Source organism: Desmodus rotundus, chromosome 5, assembly GCF_022682495.2.
Source record: "Desmodus rotundus isolate HL8 chromosome 5, HLdesRot8A.1, whole genome shotgun sequence".
Classification (NCBI taxonomy): Eukaryota; Metazoa; Chordata; class Mammalia; order Chiroptera; family Phyllostomidae; genus Desmodus; species Desmodus rotundus.
The window spans coordinates 2,457,894-2,472,795 of NC_071391.1; the positions used below are offsets into that span (position 1 = coordinate 2,457,894).

Sequence of the window (14,902 nt, forward strand, 5' to 3'; positions counted from 1 at the left end):
AGACTTTAAAATTGGGTGACTGTTTCACATAATATTAATGCATGATTAAATCAACATGTTTTTAAATCTCTAAAACATCAAAAGCAATTTCAACAAAATGAGTGAGCACCACCACAGTCAGTCGGTGGCATTAACAGAGAAAGCGTTTCAAGTGAGAAGTCACATCTACTAGGAGCACAAGAGACCTTAAGCGCTTTTCAGTGACTTCGTGCCAGTGAGGACATGCCCGTTGTCAGCCTGCAACTCTCCGGCGGGCGTCGTGCTAGATGGTGACTAACGGGGGCCGGGCAGGTAAACAGGACGGGGAGTCCGTCATTGTGTTGGTGTCCGCCTGCAGGAGCCAGATGGTCAGCCAAGAGAAGGCACTGACGAAGGCGCAGTCCAGGGAACCCTGCTGTCCTTCCCTTGGGCGGCGATGATCGCCGCTCACTCACGGAGAGCCCAGGGCGGCCCGTCTCACCTGTCAGCAGGCCAGGGTCGGAGACGTGGGGCACCTGAGAAGGGCCGGCAGTGAGCGCGAGGGGGCGCCACCGAGCATCGTCTGGGGAGCAGGAAGTGGGTGGAAACCAGAGTGGGCACCTCTCAGGGACACAGCACCTCCCGGTGGCCAAAGCTGGAACAGTCTGGCAACAGAATAAAGCAGTATTGGGTTAGAGTCCAAAGTATGCAGTAAGTATCACAAGTCCTACTGGCGAAAATAAACAATTGAGTGGACAGACAGACGCGGAGAAGAGACCCATCCCATGCCCCCCTGCAGAATTCCTAACATTTCTCGGGGTGCTGTGCCCTCACAGAGGTGGGGGATACCTGCCCAGTCCCAAGGTGTGGCTTGGCACAGTGACACCTTTCCAGAGGGCCGCGTGCAAAGCCGAGGGAAGAGGAGCTGGGCAGGGACAACCCTGACAAGCACGGCTTGGGCGGCCGAGCGGGGCAGCCGTCACAGGACAAGGGGCACGGGGAGTGTGCGCCCTGACGCGCGGGGCCCCTCACCCCTGGGCTCCCCCCACACCCACAGCCCCAGGCTCATGGTGACAAAAAAGGTCCCATTAAGGACATCCCACGAAAGTGCTACAGGGCCCTCAAACTGCCCAGGTCCTCAAGAACACGGGCTGTCAGAACCTGCCACAGCCAGGGGGCGCCGCAGGAGAAGGGCCACCGAGTGCAGTGTGGGCCCCGGAGAGGGTCCCGGGATGAGAGGACCTTAGGTGAAAATTAAGGAAATCTGAATAAATCACGGCCCCCAGTTCATACTAATGTGTCCACGGTGGCCCGTTCACTGTGACCCGCGTCTGCCTTAATGCGGGGGGCACCAAGCAGGGGAGACGGGGTGGGGTGTACCGGGTTTCTGTGCTATTGTCCCCCGTTTTCTGTAAATCGAAAACTATTCCTAAATACAGGGGCTGTTTAGAAACAAAGAAGGGTCGCTGCAGCAGAGTGCAGCGCCGGGGTGTCAAGCTCATCGTCACCAGGGCCACGTCAGCCTCGGTTGCCTTCAAAGGCCCAAATGTAACCTCAGGACTGCGAAACTGTAACTGCTCCGTAACAGTGAAGCGAGAGCTCGGCGCTGCTGCCGCCGGGTAGAAACGAGGTGCCAGGCCGGATTCAACGAGGTGGAGGGCCGATTCGGCCCGCGGGCCTGGTGTCTGCCACCTCTGGTCTAGCCCATCCTTGAAGTAAAACCAAAAAACGCCCTTTTCCTGAAGTAGCAGAGAGCCAAACAGGAGCACTGCGATTTAAAAATATTGTAGCAGAGAGGGAGGTTTCGATGGGTGGATTGGGAGTGAGAATTGAAAAGAGTGCCCCCCAGGAGAGAAAGATGTGAACAGCTGAAGAGGAAGGAGGATTAAACCAGAGGACCGGTCCGGAAGGCCCGCCTGGGCCTCGAGGGTCCCGCGGAGAGGAATCGGCAGAGAGGCCGCGTCGGAGCGGTAACCGAAGGAAGCTTTCTCCAACCAAGGGCAAGAGTCTCCTGGTGCAAAAGGGTCCCTGAGTCTCAGGTGAAAACAGAAAACTGGGAACCAAGAGACTATTCCACAAGGCTCCGCATTTCATGGGGGCGGGGGGGGGGGGGCAGCAGGCAGCAGGGAGGGGAGGGAGACTCCCTATGAAGCAACACTACGGGAGCCAGACCCTCAGGGACTGAAAGAAGCGGAGCACAGCCCAGCTGCGGCTCCTCTCCGCCTGATTGTTCCCACCTCGGGGCACCGTGGGGAACCGGCACTCCAACCGGCAGGGTGCAGTGTTCCGCAAACAGCCGCTGGCTCCAGGTGTTGGCTCCCATCTCTGTCTTCACTGATTTGGTCTAGCTGGCCTGTCAGTGTGAGGAAGGGCGGTGCAGACTTCCTGCGGCGTTTGCGCGGCCGTCCCTCCGTCCAGCGAGTTTCGCTCCCTGATGCGGAGGCCCGTTATCGGGTGCACAGGTGTGGTCGGCCCTTACAGCCTCTGATGAGCCACCTCTGGGGTCATGGCGAACGGCCCTCTGGCCTTCCCGTCCTGCCCCGCCCCTGAGGTCTGTTTTCTAAAACTGGCTTTATCGAGGTGTGACTTACCTCCAGCCACCACATCAGCCTGTCAAAGCGCACAGCCAGGGGATGGTGGTGCCACCGCCGCCAGGGCTCAGCGGCTGCTGCGGGACGTTTGTCACTCGGAGGAGAACTCTCAGGCCCCGCCCAACCTTGCCCGGGCCTCGCACCCCTGCGTCTCTGCCGTCACAGACAGTGCGCGGTGCCCTTCTGGGGACAGGTTATCTGTGGACACACACTGTCACTTCCCTCGAGAACAGGCCGAGAAGTGGAGTCCCTGGGTCCTGTTGCCATTTTGAGGAACTGCCAAAGCTGTTTCAGGGTGTCGGATGTCTATTTTGCCTGGTGTGAGTGTGGCCGGCCCACTGTGGGGGCGTCTCACCCAGCCTCTCTGTGTCCTTGTAAGTCAAATGCACAGACACATATTTCAGGCTTTTTAAAAGGTTTTATTTATTTATTTTTAGAGAGGGGGTAAGGAAACATCGTTGTGTGGTTGCCTCTCATGCACCCCCTACTGGGGACCTGGCCTGCAACCCAGGTGTGTGCCCTGACTGGGAATCGAACCAGTGACCCTTTAATCCACAGGCCCGCGCTCAATCCACTGAGCCACACCAGCTGGGACTTAGTCGTTCTTTTCGATCCTTTATATAGTATCTGCTTGTTAGCTGGAGTTTCATCCCGTACCATTTAACATAACCACGATGCTGTTCGATGTGGGTCTGCCGGGCGATTTGCTTCCTGTTTATGTCCTGTGTTTGTCTGCCGTCCCCTTTCCTGCTGCATTCTGGGTTATTTGACCAGTTTCAGAACTTTGGGGTGATTTATCAGCGTCTGGCTGCGCCCCTTTACCGTCTTCTCTCCGGCGGCGGCTCTGGGATTAGAGCACAACCCTCAGCCGCTCGGCGCACGCGGGATTCCGATTGTGCGGCCGCGGGACCCTGGACTCTGCGGAGGCAGAGGCTGCCCGTGTCGCCCGCCTTCCTCTCGGCCACACCTGTGGCAGGCGTCACTCTGCTCTCCTTGTGAACCTCACAACCAGTACTACTTAGCCTCAGACAGACACGTCTGTTTAACAAGAAAGAAAAGGCTCTTTTACATTTCCCCTCGGCACTTACCCTCTCCGGCATCACCCGCCCTGGACACCTAGGGTCAGTCCTCTCCGTTCTCGCTTCTCGTCCTGCTGGCCGGCCGCACGTTCTCTTATGTTCATGTATTGTTTGTTCCCTTTGCCTTCATTCTTTAAAGATACTTTCACCAGACGTAGCGTTCTCGGTTTCCTCTCTGTCCCGGTTGGGAAGTGTTGTCCCAGACGCTTCCTGTCTCCACAGTTGGTGACGGGAAGCCCGCAGCCGTTCGGACCTTCGTTCCTGACCCGATGGCTCGCTCTGGTCGGGGACCTCAGTCTCCTCCCCTCACGGGGCTGTGACCGTCTTCATGCTGGACTGTCCTTAAGGCTCGGCTCGCTTTCGGAGATCTGTGTTCACCCTGGTCGTGTGGCTCAAGTGGTTGGAGCGTCGTCCCGAAAACCAAAATGTCACAGGTTCGACTCCCGGTCACAGGGCGCGTGCTGGGCTCGCAGGTTCGGTCCCGAGTCGGGGCGCGTGCGAGAGGCACCTGATGGATATTTCTCTCCACATCGGTGTTTCTCCCTCCCTCCAAAGTCAGGGAGCCCGTCCTCGGGTGAGCATTAAAGAAAGAAGAGAGAGTCTTCGCTCTGCTTCATGGGGGCTCAGTCTTCCTTCTGTGCCTTCAAGTCCACTCTGCCCAGTCGTCCCCATTCTGCTAGGAAGTCCATCCGGCGCGTATGTAAATGTTAGGGGTTATATGTTTTAGCTCTAAAATTTCCACTCGTTTTTTTTACCTTTTATTTTTTGCTGAGATTTCATATCTTTTGCGTATTACATATTCCTTTACCTAATCAAGTGTTGTCATAATCGCTGCTTCACAGCCCGTGTCTGAGATAATTCCGTCACCCTGGTCACCTGTGGGGTCAGGGGGCAGGTTTGTGTTGCCCCCTGAGTGCTGTGGGCGCCACGCTGTGGGCTCTGGATTCCCCGCGTTTCTCGGGTGGGTTCGGACGCTGTGTCATAGCTGGAACTGCCCTGGCCGACTCGGAGGGCCAGCCGTGTGGCCTGCAGCAGCCCAGCTCGCATTCCAGGGCGGGCACTCTGGCCTCGCCTGCAGGCCGCTCTGTGTGGGCCCTGGGCACGCGTGACAGTTCAGACGCCCCCAGCACACCGAACTCCTCCCCGCCCCAGGCTTTCTCCTCTGGGACTCTCCCTCACTCCGGCAGCTGCGGCCACCCGGTCTCTGTCGTCTGCTGTCTGGGGAAGACAGACCGCCAGAGGTCCCAAGGACCCACACCACACCGCATCCATGGCCCACAGCTTCCCGTTGTCTGCTCCCATCCCAAGCCTGCCTTTTTTTTTTTTTTAAACTCCCCAGAGCTTTCAGGGAACTGTGTGTATTTGAGTTTAGGGGTGGGGGGTGCACTTTGACCCGACTTCCTAGTTGTCGCGTGCGGAAGAGTTAGGCCTGTGAGCTTACTTGACCTTGGAGTAATTTTAGGCAACCTCAAATTTTATACCCAGTCCAGCCACCACTGGAATGTTCAATAAAGCCATTTTCAAATAGACAATGTCTGAAAAAGGAAAAAAAACTATCTCCCAAACGCCTTTTATTAAGAGAAGCTGCTACAGAAAGTCGTTTGCCAAAAATGAGGTTTTTGAAAAATAAATATAGGGAGTCGAGGATTGAGGAGATCCAACAGGAAGAATGGGAGGGATTCCGAGGGCACCGGCAAGGGGGACGGAGGGTGAGAGAGAGCTGAGCCTCGCCCTCCGTGGCTTCAGTAGCTTCGTCTTCAAGGAGACCACAAAATATTCGATGTATTTAAAGATTCCGAAAAGAAATTTACATAATTAGGAAGTATGTGGATTTGCATTAGTTAAGTACATAGAGGATGAAACCAATAAACAAACAACAGGAAATTATTTCTCTCCTGGGAACACAAAATGCACAGGAAGAGGCGAAGCAGTCGCTGCCCACGCCGCGTCGGGAAGCTGTGAGTGGGTATTCCGACATAGGAGCCACGTAAATCCCGAATTCGATCTCATTAAAATTACCCTGTAACTATAACCGGAGGACAAACGCCATGGGCCGTGGTGGGCGGGGGGCGGGGGGATGAAAGAAAAAAGCTTCTTAGTGGTTCTCAAGTGCAGGCGACTCTGACCTCCCAGAGGGCACCTCGCGCGGGGTCTGAACCCACTGGTGGCTGTCACATTTGGGGGGAAAGGGGACGTGGTTGGCGTCTTGGGTAGAGCCCAGGGATGCTGCTAAGCACCCTGTAAGTGCGTCCACAAAGAAGAGCTAATTGTCCAAACTGCCATAACTCCACCGTCGGGAAACCCCAGCGAAATCACTTCCCGCTGTGGGGTGCCAGCAGCAGCACCTAGAATGTGGAGCCCCGCGGCTGCAGCGTGAGTGAGTCTGGAGAGGCCGTGATGGACTCGGAAGGAAGGGGCCGGGGCCTCTCGGTTTCGTGAGGAGCTTGCTTTGTGGAAGTGTGCCTCTCGTGCTCGCAGTCTGATGTCCTAAATGAGAATTTAAGCGGAAGAAGACAATCACTTGGAAAGCTACAGGAGTGGGTGGGGCGGGGGGGGGGGGGCGGCCTGCCTTTCTGCTCCTCACAGAAGCGCCCCGAGCTGGAGTGGCCGCCGGCCTGGGTTCCTGCCCTCCCCCCGACGCTCTGCAGGCACCCTTGCGCACGTGGGGACAGTGCGTGGGGTGTGCTGCAGGCGCCCTCACAGCTAACCGGGCCTGTGAACGGTTTCTCTCTGCTGCAAGACTGGGGTCCCGGAGCCTCGGTACTTGGCCCCCCCCTCCGTAAATGCGGCAGGAGATCGAGGCCCACGCCTTCCCGGTGGCGGTGTGCCTGCATTGCAGGTCCGGGCTTTCTGAGGGTCACCGGACCCCGTGAACGATCGAGATGCCAACCCGCGCATCTCAGGAAACAGCGAGCACTGCGTGCCCTCGGGCCCGGGCTTCCGGCACCACACAAGCGATTTCGAGCATCTGTTTTAAGGAAGGGCGGCTGGTCGCTGGTCCCTGAGCCCCGCCTGCAGGCTGAACTCCGGTTAAAGGCTGGGAAATTCAGAGCAGGCAGGCTCCATCCCCTCCCACTGGAGGAAGGAGAATGTCTCTGGGTGTGCCCTTCCCGGCTCGTTCCATCCAGGTCTCGTCTGTCCCAAGTGGCCATGGCACCTGTGCCTCTGTGTTGTCATCGTGGGAGGGTGTCAACGGGCATCCTGTACGCGTCAGGTGGCACCTCCACGCCCCCCCACCCCCCGTCACAACAGGATGCTCACCTGCGCCCTGGGAGCGGGCCCACGACACCACACAGCCCGCAGCCCTGAGTGGGGAGTGTTTCTTGTTTGAGGGGAAGAACTCCACCCTAAGCTTATTTACGCTGCAAAGCAGGGTGTGAATTTGAGATAAGTGTGGTTGAGGGGTGAGGGAGGGGAGCATGGGGCCCAGGGTCAGCGCGGGCTCTGTGGCGGGCTGCTGCCAGGGGCAGGGGGGCCGCTGGGGGCGGGGCTCCCTGCTGAGCACATCTGGCCGGGAGGAACCTCCGGGACTCAGCAGATGTGAGGCACCCGAGGCAGGCGCTCCCCACAGGTGGAGGGAGGTTGGGGCATGGCCCCTGCCCCTGGGCCCCATCCTGTAGGGCACCCCTCTTCCAACACCAGGGCTCCCTTGGCCCTTAGGAGAAGGGAGGTAGGATTGGAGCCCAGAGACCTCAGGGACCCCTGAATCTAGTGGCAGAAGTGGGGCCACCTAAAAGCCAGTGTCTACTTGGGGAGCACAGTGGCCACATTCCCGTGCCCAGCAAGGGCCCCTGCCTGTCCTGTGGTCCTCTCATCTGCTAGGCACACATACCCAGAGCTGCTCAGCTCAGACGCCGGGAGGGCTGCTGGTCCCTGCGGTCACTCGTCCCTCCGCGGGAGCTGTGACTCCATCCCGACCTCTCCCTCCCCCTTCTTGGCCCCACTGCCCAGCGTCCAGGGCAGGGACGCTGCCCTGTCTGCTCTGCCCCCAGCCCCTGGGTCCCCCACTGCGCACCAGTCTCTGCCTGGAACAGACCCGTCCACCTGTGCATGCCGTCCGCTGTCGTCAGTGTGGGCAACTGGCCGCCTAGTGCTTGTCACGGGGGCCGGTGAGCCATATGTGAGGTCCGTGACAACTCCCGAGCCTTGTTCACTTGGCCTGTGGCTACACTGCACTGGAGAGCCTTCCGAGGGACTCACAGCAGGAGAAAGAATTGCAGCAAAATGGGGACGGGACGTCACAGGGGCCGGCAGGGCTGCCACCGTGTCACATTTGCTCCCTACACTGCACCACGCCAGCACCCACCCACCCCGGGAGCTGTGGGGGCCGGGCCGGCACCTGTGGCCAGGAGAAGGCACAGCTGGGGGTCCATGCGCCCGCCGCCCCACCCTGTCCGCCCTCACTGCCCAGGTTTAGTAACCACTGGGGTTTGAGGTCCGGCCGCCCGCCTGCTGGATGCTCCTCCCGTCTGGTTCTGCTCCTGCACCCGTCCTGCTCACCAAGGCGGGGGTCAAGGGTGGTGACCGGCTCTGAAAGGGGCCTAGAACTGGCCAGCACCACTGAGGCCGGCCGTGGGGGAGGCAGCCTGGGGGCCCCCAAGGCACCAGAGCAGGGCCCGTGAGCAGGTGGGGGGACCCATGGTGCTCAGTGACGCGCCAGCGCAGCTTCGCAGGGGCAGAGGAGGAAGGTGGCCACAGGAAGTGGGCCACATCATGTGATGCGTGTTCCCCAAGCTCACGCAAAGCGATGATGCGTCGGTCTCCTCCTAACCACGGCAACGCAAAGCGCAGTGCAGGGGCCCCACGCTGCCCACGCTGGCCCCAGGGAGCACCTGCGAACGTGCATCAGAAAGAACCCGGCCAGTGCTGGCTCGGGGACAGTGCCTGGCCGCAGGAAGCCTGCCCTCCCAGCTCCCTGGCCACCCAGCCCTGGGGCCGCAGCCAGCCCCAGCGCCTTCCCAGGGGTCCCCAGAGCGCCTGTGGTCCCCAAACCACGTGGGCTCAGGACGCCTGCCTGTCTTTGCCCCTGTGGGCGCGGCCCCGGCTCTGCCCTGGGGGCTTCCCTCCTCACAGCTGCCCTCTCGTGCCCGCAGGTTAACAGCGAGAATGTGGTGAAGGTTGGTCACCGGCAGGTGGTGACCATGATCCGCCAGGGCGGGAACCATCTGGTCCTCAAGGTGGTCACGGTGACCAGGAGTCTCGACCCCGACGACACCGCCAGGAAGAAAGGTGGGTGCCCCTTGGCGCCCCGCCCATGGGAGGGGTGGGCCCTGTCAGGTGGTCCCCATCTCCTCCCTGGGAGGCCCAGGCCCCCAAGATCAGGCAAAGAAGCGGAGGGAGCTTAGGACATGACCCTAGAGCCCGCCCCGGGGAGCACAGGTGGCCTCAGGCAAGGGTTGGGCTTGGCAGACGGAGACCGGGGGCCCCTGTCCAGCCCAACTGTCCATGGACCCCACTGTGCAGAGCCTGCTGGCCCCCCACAGGGACATGGGGTCACCCTCCTTCCTGAGGAAGGCCACAGCTGGGGGACACTGGAGCAGAGCGAGGCCTGCAGAGGGGGGCCAAAGGCAGGCCGGTTGCACCCCCAGATCCCCTTGGCAGGGAAGGATCTGGGATAACACATTGGGTCCTTCCAGCTGCCCTGTGTTTCCCAAGAGCAGGGTGCACCCTTCCCACCCACCCCAACAAGCACCCCCAGCCAGGACTCAGGAGCTAGAACAAGCAGCATATCAGGAAGGGCTGCCTGGAAGAGGCCGTGGTGAACTGTGGGCAGGGAGCCTGTGGCCTGAGGGAACCGGGGAGGAGGCTGGGAGGGGACAAGGCACATGTGACAGGCCCATGTCCCTGCTGTGACGGGGTGGGGGGTAAAGGAGATCCCTGCCCTGTGGAGGGCTTCTCGGCGGCTGGGCGGGTGGCAGCCAAGGGCTGCACAGGCTGCTGGAACCGCCAGTGCCTCTGCCGTCCCAGCCGGGCCCACACAGACCGGCAGCAGGCTCAGTGCAGAGGGCCAGGGGCCTCCCGAGGGGGCCTCTGTGCTCCCCGCCTGGTCCCGGCCCATTGAGGCCCATGTGAGGCCCACAGACACCCCCAGCCTCGGGACTCCCCAAGGGCAGGGTGACTGTCCCCAGCCTGGGAGGAGGGGGGTGAATGGCCCTCAGCCTTTCAGGCAGAAAATCGAAGGCTGCAGGCAGCCTGCCTCCTGGGGGGTTCCAGAAGGGGGGCCGACCAGGGAGGGGTGACCAGGGGTGACCAGGGTGGGTCTCAGGCCTCGTCTCCCCCATCTGTCCCTCCAGCGCCCCCGCCCCCCAAGCGCGCTCCGACCACAGCCCTCACGCTGCGCTCCAAGTCCATGACCTCGGAGCTGGAGGAGCTCGGTGAGTTGCCAGCCGCCTGCCCACCCCAGCACGCGCCTCCGGAAGCCTCTGCAGCGCCCCCACCCGTGCATGGCCCTGGGCTTGCTGGCTGGCCCCCACCCGGCCCCCACGCTGGCCTGTCCCACGCACCTGCTGGCTTCGGGGCGGGGTTACTGGCTCTGCCCTTCCTCTTCCTGGGTCATCTAACACTGTTCTGTTTTGAATCTCTGGGCCTCTCACTAGTGGATAAAGGTAAGTTGCCCCATGGTGTCCCCACAATAGCCCCCCTGCAGGCCAGGGCTGCCCCTGAAGCCGCCTGCAGGCCCTGTGTAGTGGCTCAGACAAGCAACCTCCGCCCCGGGGTCTGATGCAGGCGGCGGTGGGCATGGCCGTGTTGGTGGGCTGCTCACAGGTTGAGGGAGCTACTGGCGCCCTCTCAAAAGGTCTGCCAGGAGCAGAGAGGGGCTCCGGCCCTCAGACCCCGTCGCGCAGGCCAGCAAGGTGCACAGACAGCATGGCCCTGGGGCCGGTGGGCCACAGCGGCCGCCGAAAGAGGGTGGTCCTGGAGTCGGTGGCGTGAGCCCCCCGACGAGGGTTAGGAGTTGTCCTGGGGAGTTGCCGTGCGGCCCAGAGGCGCCGTCCCTCCCAGGGGCGGGGAGGGCGGGCAGAGACACTGGCATGGACAGGCTGGTTGGGCAGGGAGAGTGGGCACCCACGAGGACAAAAGCAAGCCCTGCGCCCGGCCACCACCCCCGTCAGGCCCAGCTGGATGGGGACTGAGGTCTGAGCACCCCAGGCTGGACTGTAACGGCCATCCCTCCCCCATGGCCGCGGCCTTTGTGGGAGAACGTTGGTCCCTCTTCCCCCAGCCCCACCCCAGAATGCATGGGTGGTTCTCCCTCCTGGAAGCTCCCCTGGGGGGGGGTCTCCCTCACTCCTCCCATGGGGGGCACACACCGCCATCCCGGGCCCAGGCTGCCCCCCCACCAGCGCCCATCATGGCCGCCGTGCTCCCAATTTTCTGGGAAAGAGCACCCCTGCTGGGTGCCACCCACCCTGCCCAGAACCAGCAGTTCCTTCTCCTTCTGACCCTCCCTGGACCCCACCTTCACCGGGGCTCCCCCTGGGGTAGTGCCTGGTGGGTCTGCCGTGAAGGACTGCCTGCCCCTCCCAAAGGAGGTGACTTCTGCCCAGCTGGTCCTGAGGGCCTGTGGCGGGTGTCCCCTGAGAGGGACCACCAGCAGGCAGCCTACCTTCAGAGGGTCTGTGGCGGGGTCAGCTGAGACCGACGGGTGCTGCGCAGGCCCTGGAGCCCTTGGCCACCCTGGGCTGTCACCCTGTGCAGGTGCCCTGAGCAGTAGTGAATCGCCCTCAGCTGGCACTTGCCCTGGGGGAGCTCTGTTTCCCCCCAGGGTGGGTGCAGGAGGGGCGTCGCTGAGCAGGAAAGAAAGCCAGAGGTGCAGGGTTACCAGCGGGGCCAGGTGGCAGGTTCCTGGGGAAGCGCAGATGGTGCGTCTGCTCTCCAGATGCCCAGCCCACCAGTGTTGGGGCCCTGAGCTGCCGGCCGATGGGTTGGGTTGGGCGGGCGGGACCCCCAGGGCCCTAGGGGCGGGGGGGGGGGGGGGGGGCATGGCTGCCATGGGACTCACGCTCCCGTTCTGTTTGCAAGCCTCCGTCCGGAAGAAGAAGGGTAAGGGGCAGCCCCTGTCTGTTTCCAGCCCCTGCCCACACTGCCTGTGGAAGGAAACCCTCTGTAGCCATTGGTGTTGCGTCTCAAGTGTGCGGTGGCCTCGTCCTGTCTCTCCCTGTGCCAGACCCTGCAGGGGTCCAGCTCCGGGACATGTCCCCTTTCAGTCTGGTCCATCTGCTTCGCTTGTCCCGTCTGTGGCCCCATCGTGGTCTGCATCCCCCACCCACCCCGAGCTGTGTCCACGTCATCATGGCTGAGGCCGGGGCCCCCTGCTCGGCTGTCAGGGCCGGGCCCGCCCTGCAGGTCGGGGTGCAGGTCCGGGTGGATGGAGGGCTGGTGCCTGAGCGCCAGTCCCCTTTGCCGTGGGTGGGCAGCCTCCCTTTGACTCCCAGAAAGCCCCTCGCTCTTCACCAGGCCTGCTCTGCACCTGCAGGAGGACCATCCTGGAGCTGGGGTGCAGGTCGGGGTGGGAGAGCTGCAAGGCTGAGCTTCTCCCTGTCCCTCCCCAGGGCTGGCATGGGTGGGAGGACATGAGCCCCACATGCGCCCCGACAGCAGGGGGGACCCTATCCCCCCACCGTGGGCACAGACGCCAAGGTGCAGGGAAACCAGGGTAGGTGGGTCTCGGGCAGCGCCTGTGAGGCAGCACCTGGGGGCAGGGGTGTGGGTCCTGCACCGCTGGTGTGGGAGTGCCTCCTCCCCTCGCCCGGTCTCCCGCCGTGCCGGCCAATCCCAGCAGCCTTTCCAGGAGCATCCCTGGGCTTCCAACCCCCAGGGGCTGCCTGGGAAGCTCCCGGTGGGTTTTCTGGGATCGGTCAGTGCCGCCAGGTGGTGGACGCCCAAGGCACAGACCACCCCCTGGGCCTGATTTCTCTCTGAAGGCCCCTCCATCCAGCACCCCATGCTGAAGGGCACCCTACCATGGGACCCCGGGAACCCATCGCCTTAACAGAACTGACCCAGAAAGCCCATTGTCACAGACTTCAGGGGGAGCCTGTGGCCTGCCCGTCCGGGCACACCAGCTCACCCACCAGCCTTCACCCCCAGGGGCACCTCAGCAACCAGACACCACACTGCAACAGACAAGGACAGAGGTCACGGTCTGCAGGGCCCGCATGGGCACAGGGCAGAAGCCGCAGGGGAGGTCCACCTTCCTTTGAATGGCGAAGGAAATTGGGTGCAGATTTGCTATCAAATGGCCCCTCCCCGGATTCCCTGACCCCATCTTGACCTGGAGGCGAGTGCGTGGGCAAGAAGTGCCAAAGGGCCCAGCAGTGTGGACCAACCAGCCCCTCTGGGGACATGCGGTTAGGGTTATGGGGCACAGTGGGGGGCTGCAGTGCCCCCCCCCCCCCCCGCCTGCGGTCGGTGTGCAGCATACTCTCCCGGCCGTCACACCACCTCCCCGCCTCCCTGGAGGGTTGGCCTGCCCCCAAGAGGCCTGGTCACACTCTGAAGAGGCCGTGTGGAGGAGAGAAGCAGGCCTTTATGAGTGTTCTGGTTTAGCGGTGTCCCCCAGATCCGTGTCCACCTGGAACCTGTGGAAGGGACACTATTTGCAAATACGGACTTTGCAGATTGGGCCCTGAACAATGGTGGCTGTCCTTGCAAGAGAGAGGGACACACAGTTGCAGGGAGAAGGGACATAGAGAAGCCACGTGAAGGCAGAGGCTAGGGGGATGCAGCCGCAGCCGGGGGTTGCCGGGAGTCCCCGGAAGGGGCCGCCCTCCTGACAGCGGGGTCCGGCCGCCGGCCCCCAGGCTGTGTGAGGAGGGGCGGGTGCGGCTGTGAGCCGCTGGCGAGTGACACTTGTCTCCACACTTCTGGGGAACTGAGGCAGCTGCGTGACAGCCTGCTTGGTCACCCGGCAAGTGATCAGGACCCCTAAGGTTTCGTTTCCTCGTCTCTCCAACCCCCTTGTTTTGTCCTCCAGTGTCCCCGCTCTAGTCCCCAGACCTGTGCTCTGGGGCCTGAGGGTGAACGGGACCCCGAGATGCCACCCCGGCCCTGGGAAGGCGGGAGACGCGTCAGAGTGCGGGCTCCCAGCCCCTGGCTGTCCCCCGGGAGGAGGGCCCGCAGGCGACAGCAGGGGCTTGCAGCCTGAGGCTCCTCCTGACTCTGGGGCTGCTGGCGGTTCACCTTCCTCTTGGGAGCTGTTTCAGAGGGAAGCCTGCTCCGCGCCCCTCACTGGACTGGCGTCCAGCTCGCTGAGCTCGGGTTTCTGCCGCAGCAGAGCTCGCAGCACATCAGGGGCCTGGTGTGGCTGTCGGCCCAGGGTGGGGCGAGCCCACAGGCTGAGGGTCTCTCGAGACAGGCAGGCCACCTGCCTGGATCTGGCTCCCAACCATGTGTGACCCAGCCTTGCTGGACAAACCTACCACCTCCCCCAGAGGGCGCTGGTCTAGGCCAGGAAGCCTGAGATTTGTGGACAAGGGACGGCACTTCTAGGTGTGGGCTGCCCGTGGAGCAGGCCTGAGCACTTGCCGCTGGGCTGTTTGTCAGGGGGCACCCGGCTTCAAGGACTTAGCCAACTGCTCCCCAGTCCCACTCCCTGCTTTTCCGTCAGGGGGCCTGGGAAGGCAGTGTGGCCCCCCAGGGCTCGCACCCTGGCCGGAGGTGGAGCGCAGAGGGCGGTGACTACAACTCGAGCCCCACCCACCTGGTCCCACATTTCCACCTGCAGGACCTTAAGCACCTTAGAGTTACTCTCCCTGCACGTGGGAGTCGCCCCTCCCCCACCCACGGCCAGGTTCTGGTTAGGGAGAGGCGGGACGAAGGCCATTACATTAGAGCGCCCACCTGGGTTGGGCCCTGTGATTACCCAGGATGCCTTTGCCTTGCCTGGGTATGCCCATTGTTCCAGGCGTGTTTTCGGGGTGCCTGCCACATTCCCTGGGGCCCCACATCATGGTGTACTGCCTGCTCGTTCCAGGTATGAGAAGATTCCAGGTGGTTCTCCAGGGTGCTGGGCACGAACCCTAGGTGAGCTAGGGACGGGGTGAGCCAGCACCCTCAGCTGGGGGAGGTGTAACACCAGAGACATGGGCTCCAGAGGCCCAGCGGGAAGCGAGCACCTCGCAGAGACCTGGCTGGCTGTACTCCGTGGCAGGACAGCTCCCGTGCTGGGTCCCTCGCCCCTTGGTGGGCCCGGGTGCCGCCACTGCACGATGGAGCTGCCCATCCATCCTCGGGGCCCACCTCCACAGGTCGTGATGCGGGGCTCCAGGTGCT

At 62.3% G+C, this 14,902-nt stretch overlaps 1 protein-coding gene across 6 annotated transcripts in view; it reads left to right on the plus strand.

Annotated features, from left to right (window-relative positions):
- SHANK2 (SH3 and multiple ankyrin repeat domains 2) overlaps nt 1-14,902 on the plus strand; it is a 314,515-nt gene that overhangs the window by 278,472 nt on the left and 21,141 nt on the right. For all 6 annotated transcript variants that reach the window (XM_053923687.2, XM_053923683.2, XM_053923685.2 and 3 more), the window contains 2 exons: nt 8,722-8,857; nt 9,922-10,002. In XM_053923687.2, coding sequence (XP_053779662.1) covers nt 8,722-8,857; nt 9,922-10,002 — 217 coding nt within the window. The remainder of the gene's footprint in view (nt 1-8,721; nt 8,858-9,921; nt 10,003-14,902) is intronic.